Source organism: Puma concolor, chromosome A2 (genome assembly GCF_028749965.1).
Source record: "Puma concolor isolate L17-30 chromosome A2, mPumCon1.1.hap2, whole genome shotgun sequence".
Classification (NCBI taxonomy): domain Eukaryota; kingdom Metazoa; phylum Chordata; class Mammalia; order Carnivora; family Felidae; genus Puma; species Puma concolor.
This window is the reverse complement of record NC_141668.1, coordinates 19,737,431-19,764,080: the sequence shown is the minus strand read 5'-3', so window position 1 is coordinate 19,764,080 and position 26,650 is coordinate 19,737,431. Positions and strand designations below refer to the sequence as shown.

Here is a 26,650-nt window from a genome sequence, read left to right as displayed (position 1 = left end):
ACACACCTCAACATAATAAAGGTCATATATGAAAAGCCCACAGCTACAACCATCATTAATTAGGAAAAACTGAGAACTTTTCCCCTAAGATCAGGAACAAGATAAGGATATCCATCCCACTCCTTTTATTCAACTTAGTACTGGAAGTCCTAGCCACAGCAATCAGACAACAAAAAGAAAAAAAGCATCCAAAGCGATAAGGAGGAAGTAAAATGTTCACTATTCGTAGATGACACGTTACTCTATACACAAAACCCTAAAAGACTCCATCAAAACATTGCTGGAACTAATACACGAATTCTGTAAAGTCTGAGGATACAAAATCAATCTATAGAAATCTACTGCATTTCTATACAACAACAATGAAGCAGCAGAAAGAAAAATTAAGAAAACAATCCCATATATAATTGCAGCAAAAGTAATATGATACCTAGGAATAAACTTAACTAAAGAAGTGGAAGACCTGTATTCTAAAAACTATAAAGAAATTTGGAAATGACATAAAGAAACGAAAAGATATTCTGTGCTCATGGACTGGAAGAAAAAATATTGTTATAATATCAATACTACCCAAAGTAATCTACACACTCAATCTACACATTCAATGCAATCCCTATCAAAATACGAAGAACATTTTTCACAAAACCAGAACTAACAATCCTGAAATTTGTATGGAACCACAAAAGACCCCTAATAGCCAAAACAATCTTGAAAAAGAAAAGTAAAGCTGGAGGCATCACCACAACTCCAGACTTCAAATTATGTTACAAAGTTATAGTAATGAAAACAGTAGGATACTGGTACAAAAACAGACACAGAGATCAGTGGAACAGAACAGAAAATCCAGAAATGGACCCACAATTATATGGTCGACTAATCTTTGACAAAGCTGGAAAGACCATCCAATGGAAAAAAGAGTCTCTTCAACAAATGGTGTTGGGAGAACTGGACAGCAACATGCAAAAGAATGAAACTAGGCCACTTTCTTACACCAGACACAAAAATAAATTCAAAATGGATTAAGGACCTAAATGTGAGATCAGAAACCATAAAAATCCTAGATGAGAGCACAGGCAGTAACTTCTCAGATGCTCGCTGTAGCAGCTTTTTTCTAGACAGGTTCCCCAAGGCAAGGGAAACAAAAGCAAAAATAAACTATTGGCACTACATCAAAATAAAAAGCTTCTGCACAGCAAAGGAATCAATCAACAAAACTAAAAGGCAGTCTATGGAATGAGAGAAGATATTTGTGAATGACATATCTGAAAAAGGGTTAGTATACAAAATACATAAAGAACTTATAAAACTCAACAGCAAAAAACAAATAACCCAATTAAAAAATTAAAAAATAGGCAAAAGACATGAACAGACATTTTTTTCCAAAGAAGACATACAGATGGCCAACGGACAATGAAAAGATGCTCAGTGTCACTGATCATCAGGGAAATGGAAATCAAAACTACAATGAGATATCACCTCACACCTGTTAGAAAGGCTAGTCAACAATGCAAGAAACAAAGGTGTTGGCAAAGATGTGGAGAGAAAGGAACGCTCTTGCACAGTTGGTGGGAATGCAAACTGGTGCAGCCACTGTGGAAGACAATAGGGAGGTTCCTCAAAAAGCTAAACACAGAATTATTCTACGATCCAGTAATTAAACTATTTACCCAAGGAATACAAAAACACTAACTCAGAGGGATACATGCACCCTGATGTTTACGGAATTATTTATAATAGCGAAGATATGGAAGCAGCCCAAGTGTCCATCGGTTGATGAATAAAGAATAAAAAAGAATGAAAATCTTTTCAGCCATAAAAAAGAATGAAATCTTGCCATTTGCAACAACATGGGTGGAGCTAGAGGATACAATGTTAAGCGAAGTCAGTCAGAGAAAGACCAATACCATATGATTTCACTCCCTTTGGGAGGGAGAGAGAAAAACCAAGAAGCCGACTCTTAACTGCAGAGAACAAACTGGTGGTTAACAGAGGGGTGGGGGGGTGGAGGATGGGTGAAGTAGGTGATGGGGGCTAAGGAGTGCACTGGTCATGAGGAGCACCTGGTGATCCACAGAACTGCTGAATCACCATACTGTACGTGAAAAATTACTGTAACGCTGTATGTTAACTAACTGGAATTAAAAACTTTTACAAGATCTAGATCATTTCCAAATGAGACAAAATACTAAAACATTAATTACTAAACGTAAGTTTCTCTAATTTTGGCCTCTTATTGAAGAGAAACTAAAAGATATGTGGATGTTAATACTGCATTGGAAAGTTTTAAAAGGCAAACGCTTTTTAAATTTTGAAATGTATTCAATTCTAATCAATGTATGTAATTAAAGCTACTAAAAATAATCAAAATAAAAAATAAATAAAAATAATAAGGAAAACATTTCTGTGTGGCAGGAAAGCAGGATGTGTTTTCAGGAGAAAAAGGTATGAGAAACGGAGATCATGTAGCTGGGGCACAGGCGTGCACAAGCGCATGCGTGGCTCTGGGGGTCCCAAACAGACCAGGTTCAGCCACTGGCCACTGAGGGAATCCAAAGGCAGAGAGACGAGGGGTGGTGGCACGAGGAATTTATTTCAGTGACGCCAAGGGCAGGAAGACAGGGGACTAGCATCTGAGAGACTATCTCCGAAGTGCTGAAAATACTCTCAGGTTTATATAAAGAAAATGTGGGCAAAGTGGGTGAGTACGTGCAGGTGGGCAGAGGGAGTCAAACTGGCCACTATCTTGGAGTCAATCATGGGTGGGGTCTTGCTGGTCCTTACTGCTTGAGGGGGCAGTTTCAGTTCCCTTCATGGGACACTTTGCCCGCTGGATCTTCAGCTTGAGCCAAGAGACAAGCTAGAGAGAAGAACCCAGCTAGAATTTGAGGTCAAAATGGAGTCAGCAGAAGTTCTCTTTCAATACAGTTTTTGTTAAGGGGAAAGGAAGTCGCTTTGTCCTAAAACGAGGCTGGTTGTTTAAAGAGAAAAGAAAAAACATAGGACAAAATTGGAACGTAGGGGGAAAAAAGTTGTAGGTTTGCAGAAAAAAGAATCTTTAAACAGGAATTTTCATGTGTGGTCAAGCTGGTTAAGATGAAAATAAATGTATTTTAAAAAATGAGTTTTGGGGGTGCCTCTTGGCTCAACTGGGGTATGTGTTCGACTCTTGATTTCCACTTAGGTCATGATCTCAAGGTTTGTGAGATCAAGGCCAGTGTGGAGCATGAATCCTGCTTGAGATTGTCTCTCCCCCTCTCTCTCTGCCCCTCCCCTGCTCTCTCTCAAAATAAATAAATAAACATTAAAAAAAGGAATTATAAGCTGGCACTAAATAAGAATTTGGTTTTCTTTCTGTTAAAAGGACAAAGTTTTCTTGGGCTTTTGATCTGATTTAGGTAAGACTAAAAACTTATTTTAAGTATTGGGTTTCATAATCATCTGTGATCTTATTTAGGGAAGTGCTTTAAAACCTTTTTAAAAAATATTTTTGTCTAACTTCCTAAATGAAGTCCTTTTCACCTAGAATATTTCAAAGCACTTGCTAAATGAATTAGGTTTATTTGATATGTATATTACATGGAAAGCATTGTCAAAAAAGTAACACTAAGCCTTTATGTCATATTTGTAAGACTGTGGCACATGTGAATAAAGTCTATTCCCCTCACTGCCAGACTTTTGCCATCCTAATGTCCTTGTAACTTGGCAACCTCTGATATTTAAACAACCTTTATTTCAGGATAAACAATCTCCCTGCGCACCTAACTTTTCACAAACAAAATTAGAATCTCATTGTCAACTCCCCTAAACTGACACTGCTGAGTTAAAGAGCGCCTACCAGAAGATATTCATGATTTATAATTCACTCCTTTTGACAGGTCCCTGTTTCCCTGATTAGGGATAGATGCATGAGGCTATGATAAAGAACTGCTCCTTAATTCTTAAAATTACTGCAAAAACCTGTTAAAACAATAGCAGCTCAACAAATATCCTTAAACTCTCTAGCCAAAGCTCTCCCTGATAATGGAATAATTCTTAATTATCTATTGGCTGACCAAAGAGGTGTCCATGCTGTGGCAAACACCACCAGCTATGCCTAGACTGACACTTCTGGGGACACTGAAACTCAATTATGTAAGATCGCTTGGCTTAAGAAGGTGACTCTTTCCAAAGGGTCTTTCTTTGACTTATTTGATTTTGATCGGTTTGGGTCTTGGGGACCACGGCTCTAAAGTGCACTCCATATACTGGGATTTATCCTGCTTATAGTAATGATAATCATCTCCCTGCTGCACTGTATTCTTTCAAAAGCTTTAAATGCATATAGGCACTAACCACCAAGCAAATGATCTCCCTAAGACTGGAACATCTAAGGAACAAAGAAAATAACGGATTTAAGGAGCATGAAGCTGTGACCTGTGAATATCATAGAGGTTAAGACCTATGGATACCACAAAAAGGAACAACCAAAACTTCAAGAACTTTAGAGCGGTAACTGAGAGTGATGCTAACGCCTTAAATTTTTATCACATATCTCAGCTAAGCTGACAGTCTGATCAAAAGGCGGTAATTTGTTAAAAGAAAACGGCAGGCCCAAAATGGTGCCACTTAGGTTATGAACCCAAGTCAGTAAACGGAGAGCTAATTCCTAACCCAACTGCAATTTCAACCCTCCACCCCTCCCCACCCCCCGGAATACAATCTTTTATCAGTCAACATAGAATTTCCTGGCCAATACTAGGGAATTTTCTGATAGACCCGTTCTCCCCTTAAGAGACAACCTTGCCTAAACGATTCATATCTTGCTAATAAATTCCTTTCTTCTTCTTTAATGTCCTCTGCCTTTAAAAGCCTTTCTCTTCTTCAGCTCAGTGGAGTTCCCCTCTACTTGCTAGATGTGATAAGGCCTGATTCATGAATCATTTAATAAAACCAATCAGATCTTCAAATTTACTTAGTTGAATTTTTTTTAACACTGGGAACAACTATTTTCACAGTTTCTAAATAATATACTATTGGTGACTTCACAAGGTTTCTTGCCAAATTTTCTTAGTCCTATCTTGAAAGGATGCCATTTGGAGATAAAGAGAGTTCATCAAGGTCTTTTAGGATAGTGAATTCCAACTATTCCACATTGCTGTCTACATAGCACAGCCTAGAAATTGCTCCTGGCAATGAAGGACATGCCCATGATGTCAAGATTTTGATGGTAGCTTCTTCTCACATAGAAAATAAAACAGCCAGCACAATGGACACACGTGGAAGTATGACTGTTAGGGCAAGACCCTGGGGGGGCCTCAAAAGGCAGGTTAGGCAGCTAGGCTCCCCTCTGAGCCTACTGGTGACCCCTGAGTGCTTGGGGGAGGTGGGGGGCGGTGTCACAATACAATGGTAGGAAATCAAAACACAGGGATGCAGGGGTGGGAGACAAGAGGCCGGCCAGCTAGGGCACCATTTACAAAAGCTAATGATGAGGGTGAACGTGTTCCTGAACTGTGCTAGTGGCAGCCAGAATGGAAAGAGATAGTGGGAGGAAGGGGGAAAGGGTCAGAGGAATCAAAAATGCTGGGGCTCCTGCTGGGATAGAAATGTTGGTCTCAGGAGCAGAAAGTTTTATGTCGATATTAAAGCCAATGGAAAACAATGTGTTCAAGAATACTTAGCATTGCACTGGGAAACTCAGAAGTACAATATTAGTAACAAAATTCAGCCAGATTCTCTACAGCAGACTACTCAGGAATGCTGCAAAAGAATACCAACAAGGATGAGCCTTAACTAGTCCTCTGATACATTCACACCAGAAAACCCCTGTCAAAGGAATTTAGTAACAGGATTCTACTACAGACTGACAACTGGATGCATTACATTTTTACCTCAAGTCCGTCTCAGCGAGAATGCTGAATTTCCAACACGCTGTTCATTAGAAGAGCTGTCCTGTTTCCTATTTGACCCCATGAGTACAGTTATGCAAATGTGGACAAAGGGGTGGAGGTCTGGAATTAACAATTTTGCCTTAGCTTACCTTTCATTTTCTTTTAATTGAGGGGAAGTTCACGAAACACAAAATCAACCGTTCTGAAGTGAATAATTCGGTAGCGTTCAGTATTCACAAGGCTGCGTAACCACCATTTCTGTTTATTCCCCAAACCCCGTCATTTTTAAAAAGGAACAATAATACCGCTCTTAGTGTATCTGATAACTTTACCAACATGAGGATAGCATACATAACTATTAAAAAAAAAAATCTGTGGTCACACTAAGCCTTTAACCAACCATTTACTACACACACACACGCACACACACAGTGTTGTCTCCATCGTAATTCATAATTCATTTTCTGCATTTAATATGTTGTGAAACTACAGGAGTTTTATTCTAAAAATAGTCTCCCTGTAGTTTCACAACATATTAAATGCAGAAAATGAATTACCCTTATTATTCTTCTAATACCTTTGACACAGATCTTATGCACAGATGCCTCATTCTCCTTTATCTAGGTACCAGAAAAGTTCTGAACTTCTTTAAAACAAAGGCGAAAAGAGACTTCAATGTGCCATACCTGATTGGGATGGCTGGCCGCTTCCTTCCCAAATCAGCTTCAAAGAGGAAGCCTTCCACGGCAATAAATAAAAACTGTGCAAATGTCACAATGTTCCCACATCCTGGATGCTTCCTGTGTAGTAAATGACAAAAAGGTAAATAAGGTACGAAAAGCTGAGATAAAGGGCACCAACACTTGTTATACTGATAGTTCAGAATAACAGGGAGGCCTGATTTCCATTACCCACTGTGCTTTATCTCCGGTTTCACAGCCTGTGGATCACGCACAACCATCAACCGAGCTCACAGAGAAGAGTGTCAAGGTTTCTTATTTCACTCTTCCCTGGTTATAGCAGGCCACGAGTAAGAAGCACTCTGATGCATTCATTCTTAGGACCACGATACAACTTTCCTGGTAAGCTGGAGGAAGTGCTCGTATGTGGGATCCTCAGTGAAGCACAAGGACTTTAGGCAGGATCCCAGTCAGCTTGAGCAGCAAAGTCCAGCACAGAAATACACCGAGGTCTCCGGGAACGTTCACGTAGCCTCCTGACCAGGAACTACGGAGACTACTATTAATGGAAGACATGCACCCGCTTTGGTGACAGGGCCACCACCTTAGATAAGGTCCCCAAGGGACAACTGGTTCTTGGGGCAGAGAGATTCATACTCTTTTTCTAAGTCTCAAGCACAGATACGCATACAGCACATGAACCGGTATCTGATGCATCTGCGGAGGGGTGATCAGGAAGAAAATGTCTACAGACAAAGGATCTCTGGCCAGAGTAAGGAGAGATAAGGAGCAAAACGAAGAAAAGACTGAAGAACACTCCCATCATCTACCGTTCCCCACAACTCTTAACACAGATCTATCAGGTACTCGACAGATGGTGAAACTGAATCGAACCTCTTCAGGGATCCATGCAAGGGTTGAGCAATCTTCCACAGTGACTGTTAGGAACATATTTATAAGACAGAAAAAAAAAAAAATCCTTCTGACCTCCCTCTTGAAACACTCTGCGAAAACTGGTCACTTAAAAGGCCTGTGGTTTTGAGTCTGTCTTCTATTAGGTTCTGCTCAGTCACTGGAAGAAGTACAAAGCGAACCGTTGTCTTTGTTTCTGTGAAGCTTCCAGATTTCTCATATGACCAGTATTTTTCAGGCTTCATATTCTGTGTTCTCATCTTGACCAAGGACATTTATTTACCAGAGGCTAGTGAGTAGAGGGATTCTTGTATTGCAAATGTACTATCACATTGAAAATAATGCTATTTAGGGGCGCCTGGGTGGCTCAGTCGGTTGAGCGTCCGACTTCAGCTCGGGTCATGATCTTACAGTCTGTGAGTTCGAGCCGCGCGTCGGGCTCTGTGCTGACAGCTCAGAGCCTGGGGCCTGTTTCAGATTCTGTGTCTCCCTCTCTCTCTGACCCTCCCCCGTTCATGCTCTGTCTCTCTCTGTCTCAAAAATAAGTAAACGTTAAAAAAATAAAAATAAAAAAAAATAATGCTATTTATTAAAAACAACCCCAATTCTCTCTTGGTGGTGTTAAGATTAAACTGCAGTGCCAAGGAGACAAGCTCTTAAATATGCCCATCAGGCGTAAAAGGGACAACTCAACATGAGCCTCTCCTGTGCAGAGCTCTGCTTACCATCTGGAACAGAACCACTGTTCCTCTTCGGTCTCTACCGCCTATGGAGGTGTCCCCGAAAACGACTGACTGCTTTATGTTCAACCATCTCTTTTAGCATTTACATTCAAGGGACAGGGATAAACGAGGCACAAAACCATAAATAATCACGTAAGACATCTACCTCCCTTGAAGAGCTAATTAGAACCATTAACAGACATAGGGGTGACGGGAGAAGGTACTTCAGCTCTAGATAGTTCCTGGCACGGTTCTTGTTCAACTCAGGCTAGGCTGCTCTTTAAAACCCCATGTGCCTGAGAAACCTCACCGCTTACCCCCCCCACCCCCCGCCAGGTCCGCTCAGACTGCTGTGGGGTAGGGCCCTGGAACCCGGACTTTTCAAAGCTTTCCACGTGATTCTAGTGGACAGACAGAGCTGAGAACCACTAGTGTAGGTCTAGGGAGAGGGCGGAAGATGTGGGGGGAGGTGTGTGTGTGTACCCACCCATGTAAGATGTGTGGGTAATTCTCACATGCTCTCACAGAGTTGAGAACCACTGTAGTCCACGGTGGTTAAAAGAACACAATGGCTGGGGCGCCTGGGTGGCTCAGCTGGTTAAGCGTCGGACTTCGGCTCAGGTCATGATCTCACAGTTTGTGAGTTCAAGCCCCGCATCCGGCTCTGTGCTGACAGCTCAGAGCCTGCAGCCTGCTTTGGATTCTGTGCCTCCCTCTCTCTCTCTCTGCCCCTCCCCTGCTCAGGCTCTGTCTCTAAGATAAATTAAAAAAAAAAAAAAAAGGAAAAAAAAAGCACACAATGACATGTAGGATCCAGGTCTCTACCACTTACTGTGTGAGAGTAGAAGTTTATTCCCCTAAGTCTTGTTTCCTTATTTTTAAAATGGGAACAGTATTAGTTCCTATCTCACCTCACTAGTTTATTGTAGACAAGCCAGTCCCTGAAAAGTACTTAATAGCGTGCCACAGAGGCAAAAAGGCCCTAGGATCTCGCACACTGAAGGCCTTCAATCAAAGTATAATTAACTCTTCTAAAAAGGCATTTATCTTGACCAATTTTTCTCACTTATAAAAATGCAAGTGATACAGTTTTCAGTTTGTAGCGAGGATCCAATGAGAGAATATGTATCAAGTGCCAAACACAAGACTTAGCCCAAAAGGGGCTCATCAAGCTTCCTCGCTTCCTCCTGTTTCCTTTTTACCAACAGATTAGGTCATTCCCATTAAAGAACAATTATGGAGGGGTGCCTGGGTGGCTCTGTTGGTTAAGCCCTCGACTTCAGCTCAGGTCACCATCTTGTGGTTTGTGGGTCTGAGCCCTGCCTCAGGCTCTCTGCCGTCAGCACAAAGCCCACTTCTGATCCCGTCTCCCCCTCTGCCCTTTCCCCTTTCCCACTCTCTCTCAAAATAAATAAATAAACATTAAAAAACAAAAGGACAATTATGGAGAACCTATTATGTGTCAAATTCGGTGCTAGGGAGCTCCCAATGTGAAGACCTGATCCCTGAGCCCTTAAGGATGTGACAATGTACTGAGGGAGCCAAACATGGAATCTGAAAACAATAAGCACCTGATGCCACACAGAGAAGGCCAGAGGACCGCCCGTGTCCAATTCGTCTTCGCGCCCCTACTCTCTGGGCACAACATCTGGCCTTCACTCAAGGAGCTGAAGGGGAGGGTGCCTCCCTTTAAGCAAATAGGACCTAAAATAGTAGTACTGTATGAAAGATAAAAAGAAACTATTTATTTCAAAAAATGATTCACAAGTGTATTCCTCACAGGACCTTTGAAAAGGCATAATGATTTTTAATTTTATCTTTATTTTACAGAGGTAGTTATTATTACGCCCATTTCATTGCTAAGGGCACTGAGGGCCACGTGGCACTGACTCAGGTAAGTCTCCCAGAGCCACATGGCACATAAATGATGCGTGCAGACTCCCTTATATTATTGTTTACAATTCAGTGGTTTCTCGTATATTTAAAACTGTGCAGCCGGGGCGCCTGGGTGGCGCAGTCGGTTAAGCGTCCGACTTCAGCCAGGTCACGATCTCGCGGTCCGTGAGTTCGAGCCCCGCGTCGGGCTCTGGGCTGATGGCTCAGAGCCTGGAGCCTGTTTCCGATTCTGTGTCTCCCTCTCTCTCTGCCCCTCCCCCGTTCATGCTCTGTCTCTCTCTGTCCCAAAAATAAATAAACGTTGAAAAAAAAAAATAAAATAAATAAATAAATAAATAAAAAAAAAATAAAACTGTGCAGCCATTACCATTTTAGGGCATTTCCAAAAGAAATCCCATACCCTCCCCCTATCCCTTGACAACCCTATTCTACTTCATCTCTATCTCCATAGGATTTTTAAATCTCCCTAATGTACTCACATAATTATTTTTTTAAAAAAAATCAACAGCATTTTCGGGAACACACCACTGCCAGTGGAACTATTTGTTTTAACTTGAATAATTCCTATTTTTTTTCATCTTAAAACTGCAGCATTAAAAACTTGGATCCTTTTCCCTAAATCACTTGTTCTCTTGGACTTTATTCCTTAGAAATTATAATCACCAATGGCAAACAGTTTCTCTTACTTTGAATTCTCTTTGGCAAGAATTCAAATTTTGACTTCAAAGATGAGCAACTCCGAAGGGAAAGAAATCTACGCCTTTCGTATTTCTTATTCTAGATTTAGGAAACTTCCTTACTTGAGTCAACGTTACGCACTTGATCGTAAAACCAAATGGAAAAAAGAAAATGTTTCAGACTGTTCTCCCGACGTAAGGCACGCAATACCTTCCCTGGCTAGTTAGCTGATATGGGCGCATCCTGTTTCCAAGCTCTTTCAGGAGGGAGATGAAGGCATCCATTCATTACTTCACATCTGTTCTGTACACTGCATGGAGCTTTTTATTTTAGTATAGGTCCCAATTATAGATATAAAAATCAGAAAGAAAAACCTAAATTTATTTTCCAATTTGGGGAAGATGGATAAAGACGTGTGCTTCTTCCTACAGGTCACTCTAGCTTTCCATGTGTATTTAGTGTTCTAGTTGCCTCTTTATTAGGGCACATAATGGTTCCAAGGAAGCCATAGGAGAAGCAGAGTTCCTGCTCTATAAAAATTTATGAGCTTTCCACCGTGATGTCCCAAGATAAAGTCAAAAGTGATGAGGAGGCCAAATCTACAAAGAACCATAAAGGCCATCTGGTTCAACCAGCTCTCATTTTATTGATCTTTGGCATGGTAAGTCGTGAGTTGCCCAAGCAAATCAGGAAAAAGCTGCTACTCAGCCTGATGTATGCCACCCACTACATTAACAAATGTACCCCTCACAGCTTTATGAAAACCCACTGCTGTACTGCAAAGAGCCAGATTTATAAAAAAGGTTAAAGAAGGAGGATTTGTTTATAAATTATTCAGACTGTTCTACATAGAAGCTCCTACAATTCACAGAAGCATTAGATTTATCCACAGCTTTTCATGAGCAGCTCATAAAGCAAGGTTTACCTGTACTGAAAGTTTAGAAGGGGAAGGTCAGTGTGCTTCAGGCGCTTGGCACGTGCATCTCATTCAATCCTTCAAAACCCTGTGGGTCTGGCAGAGCGACCACCAGCCTTTTGAAGTTCAAAGAGCAGACTCAGGAGATGAAGTAATTTAGCCAAGAGCTCACACTTAGTCAAGAGGACCTTCAGTTGCTACATACTCTGAAGTCACACAGCCTTTGGTAGGATTTAACTTAGTGACATATTCAACACAACTATTACACTATTATTCTCTGACTTTCATTTCCGTGGCTGGCCTGATTTTATCATCTTAATATTTTTAAGTCAATTTCCGAAGTGATCTTACTTTGAAGTTTGTAAGACTAACAACCAGATACATTTTTTCTTTCCATTTTTAAACCTCTCTCCACCTACTCCCCAAAGAAGTGACAGATCTTTATCAACACTTTCTGCATAAAATTTCAAGCTCTTTAACAGCAAAAATTAACCAACACCGTAAGTAAACTGATTGCTTCAGAATGACGTATCAATGGGATCATGAAAATAAAATACATTTCCAGTAGCCTCCACGTGAGAAACTGACCAAAATTCTGTGGGACGCTCAAGTTCAAAAATAACAGAGGGGCTGCAGACGGTACTAGACTAGAGTTTAGGTATCCTGGATTCTAGTTCTGGTTCTGCCACTTAAATTTACAGTAAAAGACCATCTACCTTCTTGGGACCTGTCTCACTTTCAGTAAAAGAGATTATAATTTCTGACCTATTTGGTACACAAGATTGTTCGGATGATCAGTAGAGATGTCCAGATTCAGAAACATGGCCACAGATATTATTTTATTTTACAGGCAGAAAAGGGAGACCCCAGAACCAAGAGTTGAGATTTTTTAATGCTGAGCCTTTTCTAGTCTACCTGTTATCTTTTCTGGAACAACAGTTTCCATCCACTGAACTTTACGCACTACTCAGTATCGAGTGCCACCTCAATAAAGCCAACCTGGTTTCCTTTTGGGAACGTGTCATAATCATTCTTAAAGTTACGCTTCCAAATGCATGCTTCTCAATTCAAAGACTGTAACATCTTAGAGCTGGAATTCCTCTCTCCGGTCAAGGGGACAGGCTCTCTGAATAAAAATCCACGCTACTACATCGCTGGGAGGTATGCTGGGTCGAGTGCTCCCAGCCATCTCTAAAGCCAATAAAACAAACGTTTTGGAGAGCCACATTAAAGAAACTTTCTTTGCAGGGAGTACAAAATCAGACTGCTTTAGAAGTCAAAAAGCTTTGCCCAAGTCAAACGCGTGGCATTAACGGAATCGAGAAGAGGTGGAAGAAACCTGGGTTCTGCCACGAGCTTCCTGCCGACCTTGGACCCGTCACGAGAAAAACTGCAGGCTTCGGTCCCCAGTGCGTGAGGACGGCACCCGGGGCGCTCCCCTCCGAGGGATGCTGTGAAGCTGGTGGACGGGACAGCGGGCAGCGCGCGGAACCACGGGGCAGCCGACTCCGCTGGCCGTGCTACCCGGGCCCCCCGCGCGCCGCCAGCGGGGGTGCGGCCCGCGAAGGTCACTTACCGGGCCAGGAGCTCTAGGAAGATCACGTTACTGCAGCAGCCTGCGAACACCAGGCCCACCGCGAACGCCGGGCGCATGACCGGTGCCGGGGAAGGAGAGCGAGCGCGCACAAGCAGGCGCCCGCTTATACCGCCACCCTAAGAAGCCCGGCTGCTGCGTTCGCCGCGGCACAGAACATCCCCACCGCCCTGCAGCGCTGCTCTCCTCCGGGGCCACCACCGACGCTGCCGGCCGAGGAGCTGTAGTTCGCAGTCGGCTCCGGCCCCATTCATCCGAGGGGGTGTCCCGGTCCCGGCCAGACTACACATCCCAGGATGCCGCGCGCCCTTACGCCTGGCTGCCGTTCCCGCCTCAAGGTTCTTCCGCCAGAGAAGAGAGCGGGAGGAGACGCCCGTCATGCCTAGCGCGGTAGGAGGACGCGGGGCTTGCTGGGAAGTGAAGTTCCAATGCTGTCAACGTGGTTTCTCGCCAGGCCTCCCAGGCTCAGGAAGGGATTCAACCGTCGCTGTAACAACAAACTCAAAGCTGATGGCATTAGAACTACAGACCTGTGATTAATTGATTGTCAGAAGCGTTACCACCTGAAACAATTCTCCTGAATTGAGTGAAAGTAGAAATCCCTGTGAACTTGCTTGTCTACGAATAGAAACTTGGCTGAGCCCCTAATCATCTCCGCTATCCCAGGCAACTTCTTTGAGCCTGAGTATCATCCTAGCTAAAGATGGGAACGGTAATGCCTATCTTACCTGGTTGTTGTGAGGCGCCACAATCACATCACCTGTGGATCTTGTTTAAATGCAGACTATAGGGGCGCCTGGGTGGCGCAGTCGGTTGAGCGTCCGACTTCAGCCAGGTCACGATCTCGCGGTCCGTGAGTTCGAGCCCCGCGTCGGGCTCTGGGCTGATGGCTCAGAGCCTGGAGCCTGTTTCTGATTCTGTGTCTCCCTCTCTCTCTGCCCCTCGCCCGTTCATGCTCTGTCTCTCTCTGTCCTAAAAATAAATAAACATTGAAAAAAAAAATTAAAAAAAAAAAAATGCAGACTATGATTCCCTAGAACTGTGGTGTTTCCTGAGATTCTGTGTTTCTAGTATGTTCCCAGGTCACGCTGATGCTACTGGTCTGTGGACCACACTTGGAAGAACAGACACCCATAAAACAGATGACTCTGGAGACCCCTCTATCCCACCCCTCCCACTGGTTCGGGGACTTTCTGCCAGCCAACCTGTCTTTAGTCTCCTCCTTCCTCATAGCTTGTGATTGTTCTCAAACAAACTTATTTTTGTTGTTCATTTTGCCATCAGATATCTTTAAAGAGTAATCTAAATTCATAGTTGCTGCTTTTGACTCCGATCAAAGCGAGATTATTGAAAGTAGTCTCATTCAGACCTCTCTAATAACCTCCTAATTGTCAAAGCCATGCACCACGGGCTTAGTTTACTTGACGTTGCAGTGGCTTTTGACAATGAAAACTCCATCTTCTTGACATTCTCTTGTCCATCTGCTTATAAGACATGGGTCTCCTGTTTCTCTTGCTACTTCTCTGACTTATGTCTTTCAGTTTTGTTTGCAGGCTTTTCCTCCTCTGCCCCAAGTCTTCCGAAATTCCATGATGTGTCCCTCTTCTGGTAGCGCTAAACGCTTTCTATTGGTGATCGCATCTCTAATTTCAACCATCATTACATGTAACTGTGAGCCTGTGTGTGTATATGTGTACATGTTCAGCCCCAATTTCCTATGTGCCTTAAATAAAACTGCTTATTTGACTTCTTCACCAATATATCCTTGTAAACCCTTCAGCTTAAGCATGTACACAGTTCATTATCTATGTCCCATAAAGCCCCTTATTTCTATTATGGACATTGTCCACACCTATTCTCTTTGGGCAAAAACGTGAAAGATTTTCACAGTCTTCCTCTCCCTCCCACCACACGTTTATTTGATCTCTACGTCCTGTCAGTTCTCCAGATTCCAGACTCTCCATCCAATTATCCTCCTGTAAAAACCTTTGAACACATCTTGGTACCTTCAGCCTCTGCCTTCTTCAACCCATCCTCCACGCTGTCCCCAGACTGTGTTTCAAAAAAAAAAAAAAAAAAACAACTCTCTATGTCACACTGCTATTCCAAACTGTTCTAGTTGTCTAGTACTGTGTAATAAACCACCCTGAAATGTAGTGATTCATGATACAGCCTAGAGCTGAAAAAATTCTTTCTTACAGTTCTTATGTTGACCACGTTCAACACATTCTCCATTGGGGTTTCTGATGCAGTTGTGGTCAGATGTCAGCTAAAGTTGGAGCCACCTGAAAGCTTGACTGGGCTGAGGAATAGTTCTTCTCCCATGGTGTCTCTTAAGCTGTGTTTCCTCACAATATCGTGGACTCAGGATAGCTGGACTTCTTATACGATGACGGGCTCCCCTTGAAACAAGTTTTCCAAGAAATCGAGGCAGAAGCCACAATGGCCTCAGAAGTCACGCAGTGTCACTTATAACCAGATTCTGTTGGTTTCATTGGCCAACCCAGATTCACTGTGGGAGAGGACTAAAAAGGGCATCAGGGGTGTGTGGTGGGCAGGGGTGGGGGCAGAAAGGCATCTGTGAAGGCTATCTATACAGCACTTGTTGGCTCCTCATGCGAAACTCACACTTGTAGAAGGTGTACAAACGTGTCACAATCAGACCTCAGCTCACCTCTGTGGTTTCATCTTTTGCCATTCTTTCCAGTGCTACCAGGAATCCTGCCACATCAAACGCTCTCTATTCTCTGCATTTATGGTGACTTTCAAAATTCACATCTCTGCACATGCTTAGAACACCCTTACCCTTTTCTCTTTGGCCACCTCTTACTCATCCTTTTACAGAGGACAGTGGAGCGAGTATATGCTTCTACACTGTGCACAGGGAAGGTCCCCTCTCAGACACCACTTTTCTTTTAAAAAAAAGTTTCTAATTTTTTAATGTTTATTTATTTTTGAGAGAGAGAGAGAGAGCGAGAGAGCATGGGGGAGGGGCAGAGAGAGAAAGAGAGGGAGACACAGAACCCAAAACAGCTCCAGGCTCTGAGCTGTCAGCACAGAGCCAGATGTGGGACTCGAACTCACGGACCGTGAGATCATGACCTGAGCCGAAGTTGGACGCTTAATTGACTGAGCCACCCAGGTGCCTCAAAGACGCCACTTTTCTATGTGTAGCTTTTCAATTCTTGGCTCCCTCTTCCACCCGCAGCACTCCATCTATGCCTAAATTAATCCACGAGTCACGTTGTGTTATAGTTGTCATTTTCAACTTGTCCCTTTATGGACAGAGCCAAGAATAACTAATTCATCTCTAGAGCCTCAGCACCATATACAGTGAGTGGTATATAATACGTTCATATGTTTTTGTTGAATGAGTGAGCCTGACTTTATTATTTGAATCAAATAACTATAGCTCATAAATTCAATAAATATGTATGTTTTTATTACATATTTATTAAATAGATAATACTTTTCAGCGTGACTAATTTTGAAACATCAAAAATGCACTGCTCAATTAATTTGCATAAACAATGATCTACATAACCGATGCCCTGGCCAAGAAACAGAACATTGCCAGCATCCCAGAGACCCTTGTTCCCCCTTCCAACCACTAGTCCCCTCCAGGAATAACCACTTTTCTTGCTTTCTAGCACCAGAATTAGTTTTGCCTGTGTTTAAACCTCACCTAAATGGAATCATCTGCATGTTGTCTTTTGTTTCTGCTTCTTTCGCTCAACATTATATTTCTATTTGTTTGTGTTGTTGCATGTGTTTGTAGTTGATTTACTCTCATTGTTCTATAGCATTCCTTTCCATGAATATACCGCAAATTATTTATCTCTTCCCCTTATGGACATTTTAGCCATTACGAATAGTGCTACCATAGAATTTCTTGTACATAGCTTTTGATGAACTAAGAAGCACACATCTCTGTTTGATAGGAGTATATTAATCAAGGTCTAGTCAAGAAACAGAAATCACACAGCAATGAACAGGGAAAGTTTAATGTGAAGAATTACTAACCAGTAACAGAGAATTCGTTACTATAAGGAGTTAAGAAACTCCCAAGATTATACAAATAACAGATACAAAGAGCAGCTCTTACCTAGGACTGAGGCAGACCACCCGAGGAAGGAACAAACTTGGAAGAGGGCTTTATGATAGCCAAATTGAGATGCAGGCCTTATTGAAGAGGGTGCGGTTATGGCCCTCAGGCTAGCAGAGAAGTTCAGTGAGATGCTGATTACATTCCACCCTCTGGCATCCAGTTGGGTCGCTGGCCAACTGCTCAGGAAGCTGCAGGTGGGGGGCATCGTACTTTCTAGGAAGCCAGCTGGGGCTCTGGCAGAAATCTCTAGTAACCTTCACCTGTAAGGGGACTGCTGAATCGACGGAGATGAGTGCCACAGGATGTCCCCGCTGCTGCAGGAACAAGGAGAGAGAGGAAAACACCAGAACCAGGAAGGCAAACCACCGCCTCCCTCACCTCTCCTGCAGCGCCCCCTGTGACAAAGCTCTGCATCGGGCCACCTGGCAGACAGAGCACAAAGGTCCTCAGGATCCGACTCCAGCACCATGTGCAAAGCCATGAAGAGAGAATTTGGAGCTGAGAGGCTATAAATCACCAACTGGGACCCCCCAGGGCTTTATTAGGGGCCATTTCAACGTCAATATTTTCATTGTTTCCTCGTAAAACCAAAGTTATACAGTGTAGGCCAGGCTTCATCTCCCAGACTTTTTCTCCTCTTTCCCCCGAGTTCAAAATTCTAGCGTCCTAGAATGAATAGAATTTCTTAGCTGCTAGGCTCAACGTGTTAAACCTTCATACAACCGTCTTCCCTCGTGAAGAAGGATCTGTCGCTTTGGGAACGTTCATCATCTCCGCCCCCTTGTCTGTCAGCAGGAAACGCTATCAAGGTTGTTTTAAAGACCATTTTTGCTTCTAGTTCCAGCCACTCAGACATATTTTGAATCATTTATAAAATCCACTTAACCAAGTTGTTGACAAAAAAATTAAGTAAGATGACTCCTGTGGGGGTACTGCTTGACAAGTGTCCTCAAGTTGATAATCCTACCGAGATTTGTCACTTGATTTTTTTTTTTAACCCATTTTCCATATGTATCACACGAGGATGATTTTCTTCTCTGTATATCACATAAATCTTCAGATGCTTGGAGCTGCGTCCTGGAAAGACACACTATAAATATACTTAAGGTATTATTTATAAAGTCAAAATATTTCTGTTGCTTGTTTCAGGGGTCAGATTCAAGCAATGCCCCAGTGTGTTGATAGATGTATGCACTCTAGCTTCTCCAAGGACATTATTCAAGGACAGATGTTCTTTTTCAGAGCACCACATGAAAACACATAGAGTTTTGGAGTTTTGGCTAGGAAGGCAGCCTTCCCGACCAGAATGTTAGTGGCAAAGGTCGAGGACTTTGTTTTATTAGACACCGTATCTTCTACATCTAGATTTGTTTGGCTTATAGCAGATGTCCAGTAAGCAATAGTTCGATGGTAGGAAGGAAGGAAGGTAAAAAGAAAGGAAAGAAGGAATGGAGGGATGGAGGGACAGACAGAAGGACAAATAGAGGGTAAATGGAAGCAAGAAGGATCTTAAGTAAAACCAGCTCCTTTCTATGGAACTCTTAAAAAAATTTTTTTTTAACGTTTTATTGATTTTTGAGAGCAAGAGAGACAGAGCACGAGCAGGGGAGGGGCAGAAAGAGAGGGAGACACAGAATCCAAAACAGGCTCCAGGCTCTGAGACATCAGCACAGAACCCCAAGCGGGGCTCAAACTCACAGACCGCGAGATCATGACCTGAGCCGAAGTTGGACGCCCAACCGATGGAACCACCCAGGCTCCCCAGGGAACTCTTACACACAAACAAGAAAGAGATTGAAAAAGCTACCTGCCATGGCAGAAAACAACTCCACAGAATCATCGCCTGAAGTGCCTTAGTGCCACTAAGTGCCAGTCCGTAGCGTCTGGGGCCGTGGGCGAGGTCCTGAATGTCAGGAACCTTGGGTACTTCATCTCTGTGCCTCGCGGTTTCCTCCTTCATTTCCGTTTAAATTGATATTTGTTAAACTGTCTTCTGGAATTGAGGTGGAAATTCTAACAAGGAGGAAAAGACACTGTTATCCCACTTCTGGTGAAAATGATGTCAGAAAACCAAGTTTTCTACATGGTGTAACATGTCTCAAAATTATATACCATGCTTCCCCCTCTGCCACTCAAGACAGAATGACTGGTCATATTTTAAGGGGGAAAAAACCACACCCATGGGATCATTTAATTTCAGTTTCCTTCCACTGGTTCTGTCACCTTTTGCCCACCTCAGGCATTAAGTGCCTGTGAAGCCGTCACTAACCCGTGTACCAAGACATGCTTTGATCTGTTCCAGGAGGTGAACGCGATACCTCACAGTGTGTGACTTTTTTCTTATTTATAGTGAATTCCTTTTGCAATGTTTTTTTTTCCCCTTTGGAAAAAAATGTTGATTTCTTTTTGAGAAACAGGGAGGAAGGGGAGGGGCAGAGAGAGAGGGAAATGAAGGATCTGAAGCGAGCTCTGTGCTGACAGCGGAGAGTCTGATGTGGGGCTCGAACCCACCAACCATGAGATCATGACCTGAGCGGACCTCAGACACTTAACCGACTGAGCCAGCCAGGCACCAACTATTTCGGCTTGTAAACGCTTCCATATGTAACTCATCTACCCCTCCGTCAATTATGTAAGGTAGATAGGGATTATTATTCCTAGGAGAAAATTTGAGGGTCGAAAATGTTAAATACATTTTCCGAGGCTCACAAATTTAAATGCACATGGGGCCAGGGAGGTAAGGCAAACGCGCAAAACTGATTTTTGAGGTAAATGTGTGAACCAGGGTGCAAAACATAGGAATCTTGTTGAGGAATTGGAAAGCGTTAACTCTGAACACATTCAAATTCATATTTAAAACATTTATTTTGGGGGTGCCTGGGTGACTCAGTTGGTTAAGCGTCCGACGTCGGCTCAGGTCGTGATCTCCCGGTTGGTGAGTTTGAGCCCCGCGTCGGGCTCTGTGCCGACAGCTCAGAGCCTGGAACCTGCTTCCGATTCCCCTTCCCTCTCTGCTCCTCTCCTCCTTGCACCTGTGTCTCTCTCTCTCTCTCAAAAATAAACATTAAAAAATTAAAGTAACTAAAAAAATTATTTTTAGTTGTATGACATACATATAACATAAAATTCACCATTTTAATCACTTATGCGTTTACAGTTCAGCGGCATTAAAGACTTTTATATCATTGTGCAATTATCACAACCATCCATCCCCAGAGCTCTTTTCATCTTGCAAAACTGGAACTCAGGACTCGTTAAACAATTACTCCGTATTCTCTCCCCGTCCCCTGGCTCCCCGTCCTTAGCAGCCATCCCATTTTTTGTCTCTATAAATTTGGTTAGTCTAGGTACCTCACGTAAGTGGAAACAGACAGTGTTTGTCTTTTGGTGACTGGCTTATTTCACTTAGAATGTCCTCCAGATTCATCCACGCGCGAGTATATGTCAGAATTTCCTTCCTTTTTACGGCTGAATAATATTCCGTTGTATGTATAGACCACATTTTGTTTATCCACTTACCCACTGATGGACATTTGGGTTCCTCTCACCTTCTGGCTGTTGGGAACCATGCTGCTATGAACATGGGTATACAAATATCTCCTTGACACTCTGTGTTTAATACTTTTGGGTACATACCCAGAAGTGGAATTGCTGGATCATGCCATGCGATCAGGGTCATTCTATGTTTAGTTTTTCTGAGGAACCATCACATGTTTTCCACCGCAGCCACACCATTTTCTATTTACAGCAACAGTGCACAAGAGTTCCCTTTTCCCCATATATCTCCCCAACTCTTGTTATTTTCAGGGTTTTTTGTTGGTTGGTTTGTTTGCTTGCTTGATAGTGGCAATCGTGGTGGATGTGAGGCAGAATTTCGTTGTGGTGTTGATGTGCATTTCCCTAATCGTTCGTGATGTTGAGCATTTTTGGCCACTAGTCTGTCTTCTTTGGAGAAATGTGCCCTCAAGTTCTTTGAATCCACATTTTAAAAGCATGGAGCACGCCCATCTTTGAGACAGATTCTCCATGCAGGCTGCTGGCTTATGACTGCTGATCATACCCATCTGACATTGCCAAAACAAGGAGGAGGCAGCCCTCACTTGACAGCTGCCCGGTTCGTGCCTCCATTTTACCGCAACATGTTCCCCTTGGGATCGATGATGATACTTTTTATTTTTTCTTCATTTAAAATTTTGTTTGCAGATTTGTTTTTGACTATGTAACACATAAAAATTTCCCAGTGTAAAATAATTTTCTTTCCTCTCCTAAACTCCAGTCACCCAGCACCCCTACCATCGTGACTACTGTTTTGTGCATCCTTCCATTTATTACAAAGTATGGGCTTTTAAAGTTTAGATGCTATTTTCCCCCTTAATATATCTTGGAGAAGCTTCCATATTAACACAGCCTGGTTCTTGTTCTTTTTCTTTTTTGAAATCTTTTTTAAAATGTTTGTTTGTTTTTTATTTATTTATTTTGAGTCAGAGAGATACCGTGCACAGGAGTGTGTGAGGGGGAGGTGCAGAAAGAGAGATGCGGGGCTCAAACTCATGAACATGAGATCATGACCTGAGCTGAAATCAAGAGTTGGACGCTTAACCTCCTGAGCCACCCAGACGCCCCAATCTTGTTCTTTTTAATGACTGCATAATATTCCACACGTGGATTTGCCATCTTTTATTTAACCAGTCCTCTGTTGGTGGATCTTTAGATTGTTCTCGGTCTTTTGCTCCAACAAACAGCGTTGCGTAGAATATCAACAGCATGTACTTCTGAGTAAACCACACAGGTGGACTATTGGCCGTTTCTTAGTTACGAATCATAGTCAAGTTAACGGACTTACTCACGTTTTAGATTCAAAACTCACGTTTTAGATTCTAATTCAAAATTAGAACTGCCGTAGCTAAGAATGCTTCTTCCTCAACTGTCTCCCTATGACCAGATAGTTAAAAGACCAAAGTAGATATTTAATTTCATATTTATGTATAATACAAAATATTATATAGTATACCTCATTCATTATCTGAAAACTATGGCCTAACACTAATCCCCCATAGATCTAATGTCACTAGGAAATAAATGTTAGTATCACAAGGGCAAGATTTCAACTAAGCCAAAATTTCCAGGTAATGCAAACTTAAGAGCTGAAAGGGAACTGGAGATTGTACTGAAATCATTTTGAGAGGACATCTGCATGTACTTCCCCACCTTATCAAATATAACACAGGGAACATTGGTTATCCTTGTCTTGTGCACTCAGCGTCATGGTTTTGAGCATCCGGTTTTGCAGTGTGGTGATTCTTATGGAGCCACTGGAGGAACCGTGGCCTGAGGGCCCTGATACTAACATGCCCCTCCTCCCCCATTTCCTCCGTGAAATGGTCTACGGTGGCCCAAGACTGATTGGTGCTCCTCCAGCGCCCCCTACTGTCTAGTACTCGTTCTGGCCCATTTGTCTCATCCGCCGTTGAGATGGTTCCCTTGCCTGTCCCCGTCACCTTGCGGTAAGCCCTGTGAGGGCAGGGATACCGTTCTTGGTATTTTTGTGTACCCGGGTCCCAACAACAGTGCCTAGCTTACAAGAGTCACTCATAAGTATTTGTTCGGTGAATGAATTATCGAATAAACAAACCAAGGAGTGAGTGAATAGATTCCTGTATTCCTTTTTTTGAATTCTCCTCTCCGCTTTTTAGTGTGACTTTTGTCTTCTTGTGCACCGCTGCCCTCTTTACAATCAGCGCATCGGCCTTCGGCCACTGTCCCTTCCAACCCCCTGGAACCTGAGAAACCTGACTGACTGAGCATGTGATTGGGTTTAAAAGCGTGTCAGGAATGAAGAACTCTCTGTGATTCAAGTTTATAGCTTTAGTGCGTCATCTTTCTGACAGGTGTTTTGGGAATTCAAAGACCTATTTTCTTTTCTTTCCGGTTCTCGGGTTCTGCATAGAGTTATCAGTCAGCTGATTGCTAGGTTAGAAAGTTATTGCTGTCTTGTAAGTCTATAAAAATTAATTAAGAGTCGAGTTATGTGCTCAACACACACATGGGAAGTACGGGGATTATACATCACAAAGCTTGCAAAGGTAAGGGCTTAATATGTATTTGTTGATTGATAAAGGAAAAGTGCACAGAATAGTCCTGCTGCCCTTAATAATAATAGTTAACATATGCAGCACTTAATGCTGGGCACTTTACTAAAATTATCTCATTTAATCTTCATAAAACTCCAGTGAGATAGGCACTATTATTGTCTTCATTTTATAGAAGAGAATATTAGGCTTAGAGAGATTAAGAGACCTTTTCCATGTGGTATAAAGTTGGGAGCTTGGCTAACATCCAGATCCATGCGATACTCGTCACTGCTCTGCTCCGCTGACCCAGGAGATTTTCAGTTTCATCAGAGACGCAGGATAAACACGCATGAAACCACCAACACTTCTGAAAACACTCGAACTTATGACCCAGCCCCTGGGACTTCTCTTCCACTCACCCACCCCTCTTCCCTGTGCAGCCTGCTCTCCGGCCACACTAAGTTCCTTGCTGTTCCTGCAGTATGCTGAGCACGTACCTGCCCCGGGGCCTTTGCACTTGCCGTTCCCGCGACAATCGCCCTCATTTCATTAAGTTCTGTGCTTAGATGTTACTTCCTCAGAGAGACATTCCCTGACCACCATATGTGAAGTAACATTCTCTGACAGACTTTCTGACCTTATCCTGCTTTATTTTCTTTATTTTACCATTACCCAACATGATATTAGCTATCTTTTTATAGATCTATTTTATTTCTGTGTCTTTCACTAGATAGTAGACTCCAGAAATCCAGGGGCTTCGTATGTACCCCCCAGCGACTAGAACAGTGCCTGGCACATAGCAGCACTCAATAGATACTTGCCAAACGAACAAATTACTTTATTATATGGCAATTATCTTTAAGATAATTTATAAATATTGAACAGCAGCTCTGCATCAGGCGTTTTGCCAGATGTTTTACATTGTACTATCTCATATGTTACTTTGTCACACCCCGACGAGAGAAGCATATCATCATCTTCTCATTTTACAGACACAGATAAGAAAACCGAAGTTCAGAGAAGTTGAACCATGGGCTCCTGGGCTCACTGGCTGAGCTAGGATCTGGATGTGCTCTTTCCGGTTATGAATCATGTCCTGAGAGTTCATTTCTTAGGGCTTAGTTTTCTTGCAGACTATAGTCTATTGTCCGTAAAGCTTTCAGCCGACAGTGGTTCCTCTTTCATTTGGCACCGGTGGTATTTCAACAAGTTCGAACAGAACAGAGAAGGATGGGCCACGGGCTTTTCAAACGCTGGCCTAACGTCTAAAGTACCACTTCCCAAGGGTCAGGTCACAGGGCAGCTGTTCATCCAGGACCAGATTTCCTCCAGGATGCTTCAGATGCCCCAACTTTTTTTCAGCCATGACAGATGGCTTAAGAAAGGAAAAATAACTGGGACACCTGGGTGGCTCAGTTGGTTGAGTGTCCAGCTCTTGATTTCGTCTCAGGTCATGATCCCGGGGACTGTGGGATCCAGCCCCATAGGTGGCTGAGTGTGGAGCCTGCTTAAGACTCTCTCTCTCTCTCTCTCTCTCTCTGCCCCACTTCCCCACTCATGTGCTCTCTCTCTCTCTCTCAAAAAAAAATAAATAAATAAATTTAAAGGCAAATGCTTAAAAATAAAACAGAACAAATAACTCAGAGCAACTCCACAGCAGAGAGGACTTTGTGTCACTGCCCACCTCTCTGACACGAGGAAAGCTTATTCCTCCACGGAATGTTTTCCGAAGTTCCCAATGATGTGGCAAAAGGTTTTTTTTGTTTGTTTGCTTGTTTCGAGTTGTGATTTTTGCCACCAGCCTTACTGGCACAGCTCTGATTGCTGGCCATCGCATCATGCCCTCTGAAAGTGGAGAGTCCGTCCCTGATCTCCTGCTGGAGAATAATCATACTCTGAATGCACCCCTGGAAGGTTCCACCTGTAACAAGCCTACTTCATTCACTTTAGCTTGTTCTCAGGGAAAGGGGTGAGGGAAGGTGGTTCTTTCACGCAAAATCAAAACCACTCAGAATTAATACCAACTGTGTTTCCCACGGCGGCTTGGGTTTTTGTTACTAATAGAAGTTTTGCCCGCCCCCCCCCCCAACTTTAAAAAATTTTTTTAAATGTGTATTCATTTTTTGAGAGAGAGAGAGAGAGAGACAGAGCGTGAGTGGGGAAGGAGCAGAGAGAGAGGGAAACACAGAATCAGAAGCAGGCTCCAGACTGAGCTGTCAGCACAGAGCCCCACGTGGGGCCCGAACTCATGAACCGCCACATCATGACACAGCCGAAGTCAGACGCTTAGCTTGACCGAATGAGCCACCCAGGCGCCCCCTGACATTTCTTTATTAACAAACTCTGGAGCAGCATGGCTGCTTTTTGTCCTTGTTCCAGAGTCAGCATTGGTTCCCCCCACCCCGGGTCCCCAACACCCATAATTCCGCGGAACGGTGCAGGTGGGGGGGGGGGGGTGTTAAAGAGGAGGGAGTGGATTTGCAAAAAGGAAGGTCCAGATGGCTCAGCGTCAAGACGGTGGTGGTGACAGCTGAGAGAGGGAAGGGGCGGCAGGCACCTCCTGAGAAGGCGAGCGCTGAGGGGACAGCCTGGCAGGCCAGGCCGCTAAGGCGTGTGCGCGCACGCGCAGATCCGCGAGGGGAGCCCGGTTATCAGCGCTTCGCGGTGGCCAAACCACACGAAGCTCAGAGAGGCTGCTAGTTAACTTGAGGTCAACACCTAAATTCTCTGCTTCTCTGCTCCTGAGCCTTCATTGAGCTCCTGCGTCTCTACCGGAAAACCCCAAACTTCCTTCCAGGGCCCTGCACGCCGTGTCTTCCCAGCCTCATTTCACGCCCGCTGCCACCTGCACCAGACCCTGGGTTATGAGAACCGCCTGGGCCTCCCTGAGCACGAGCGCGACGTCCTTCGTCGCTTTGCATCTGTTGAGGTCTCCGGTGCCTTTAGGGCCACCTGGCAAGTGTCTGCTCTCGGCTTCAGGCCTGCTCAGGAGTGGCCTCCTCTCCTGCGATGCTCCCCCACCCTCATCCTGAGTCGGGGCTCCGTCTTCACAGCTTCTATAGCGCCCCGGGTGTCATCCACCAGACCGCCGCAAGGGGCAGCCAACACAACTCTGACCGGTCCTTTTCAGACTGACCGACACTCTTCAGTGACTTCCCAGTGCCCACACAGTATGATCCAAAGCATGGCCTCTGAGCGATGGC

At 43.6% G+C, this 26,650-nt stretch overlaps 1 protein-coding gene across 6 annotated transcripts in view; it reads right to left on the bottom strand.

Moving 5' to 3' along the window:
• Nucleotides 1-13,558, bottom strand: part of SLC35B4 (solute carrier family 35 member B4) — a 38,447-nt gene extending 24,889 nt beyond the window's left edge. The window contains exons 1-3 of one of the 6 annotated variants that reach the window (XR_015244863.1): nucleotides 13,251-13,558; nucleotides 9,756-9,902; nucleotides 6,557-6,670 (exon numbers count right to left, since the gene is read on the bottom strand). Coding sequence is in view for 4 of the 6 variants with exons in the window: in XM_086689746.1 (XP_086545872.1) it covers nucleotides 6,557-6,670; nucleotides 9,756-9,902; nucleotides 13,251-13,327 (338 nt within the window). In the remaining 2 variants the exon portion in view is untranslated. The remainder of the gene's footprint in view (nucleotides 1-6,556; nucleotides 6,671-9,755; nucleotides 9,903-13,250) is intronic. The other 5 variants (XR_015244865.1, XM_086689746.1, XM_086689717.1 and 2 more) reach the window with 5 other exon arrangements.
• Between the last annotated feature and the right edge of the window lie 13,092 nt (nucleotides 13,559-26,650).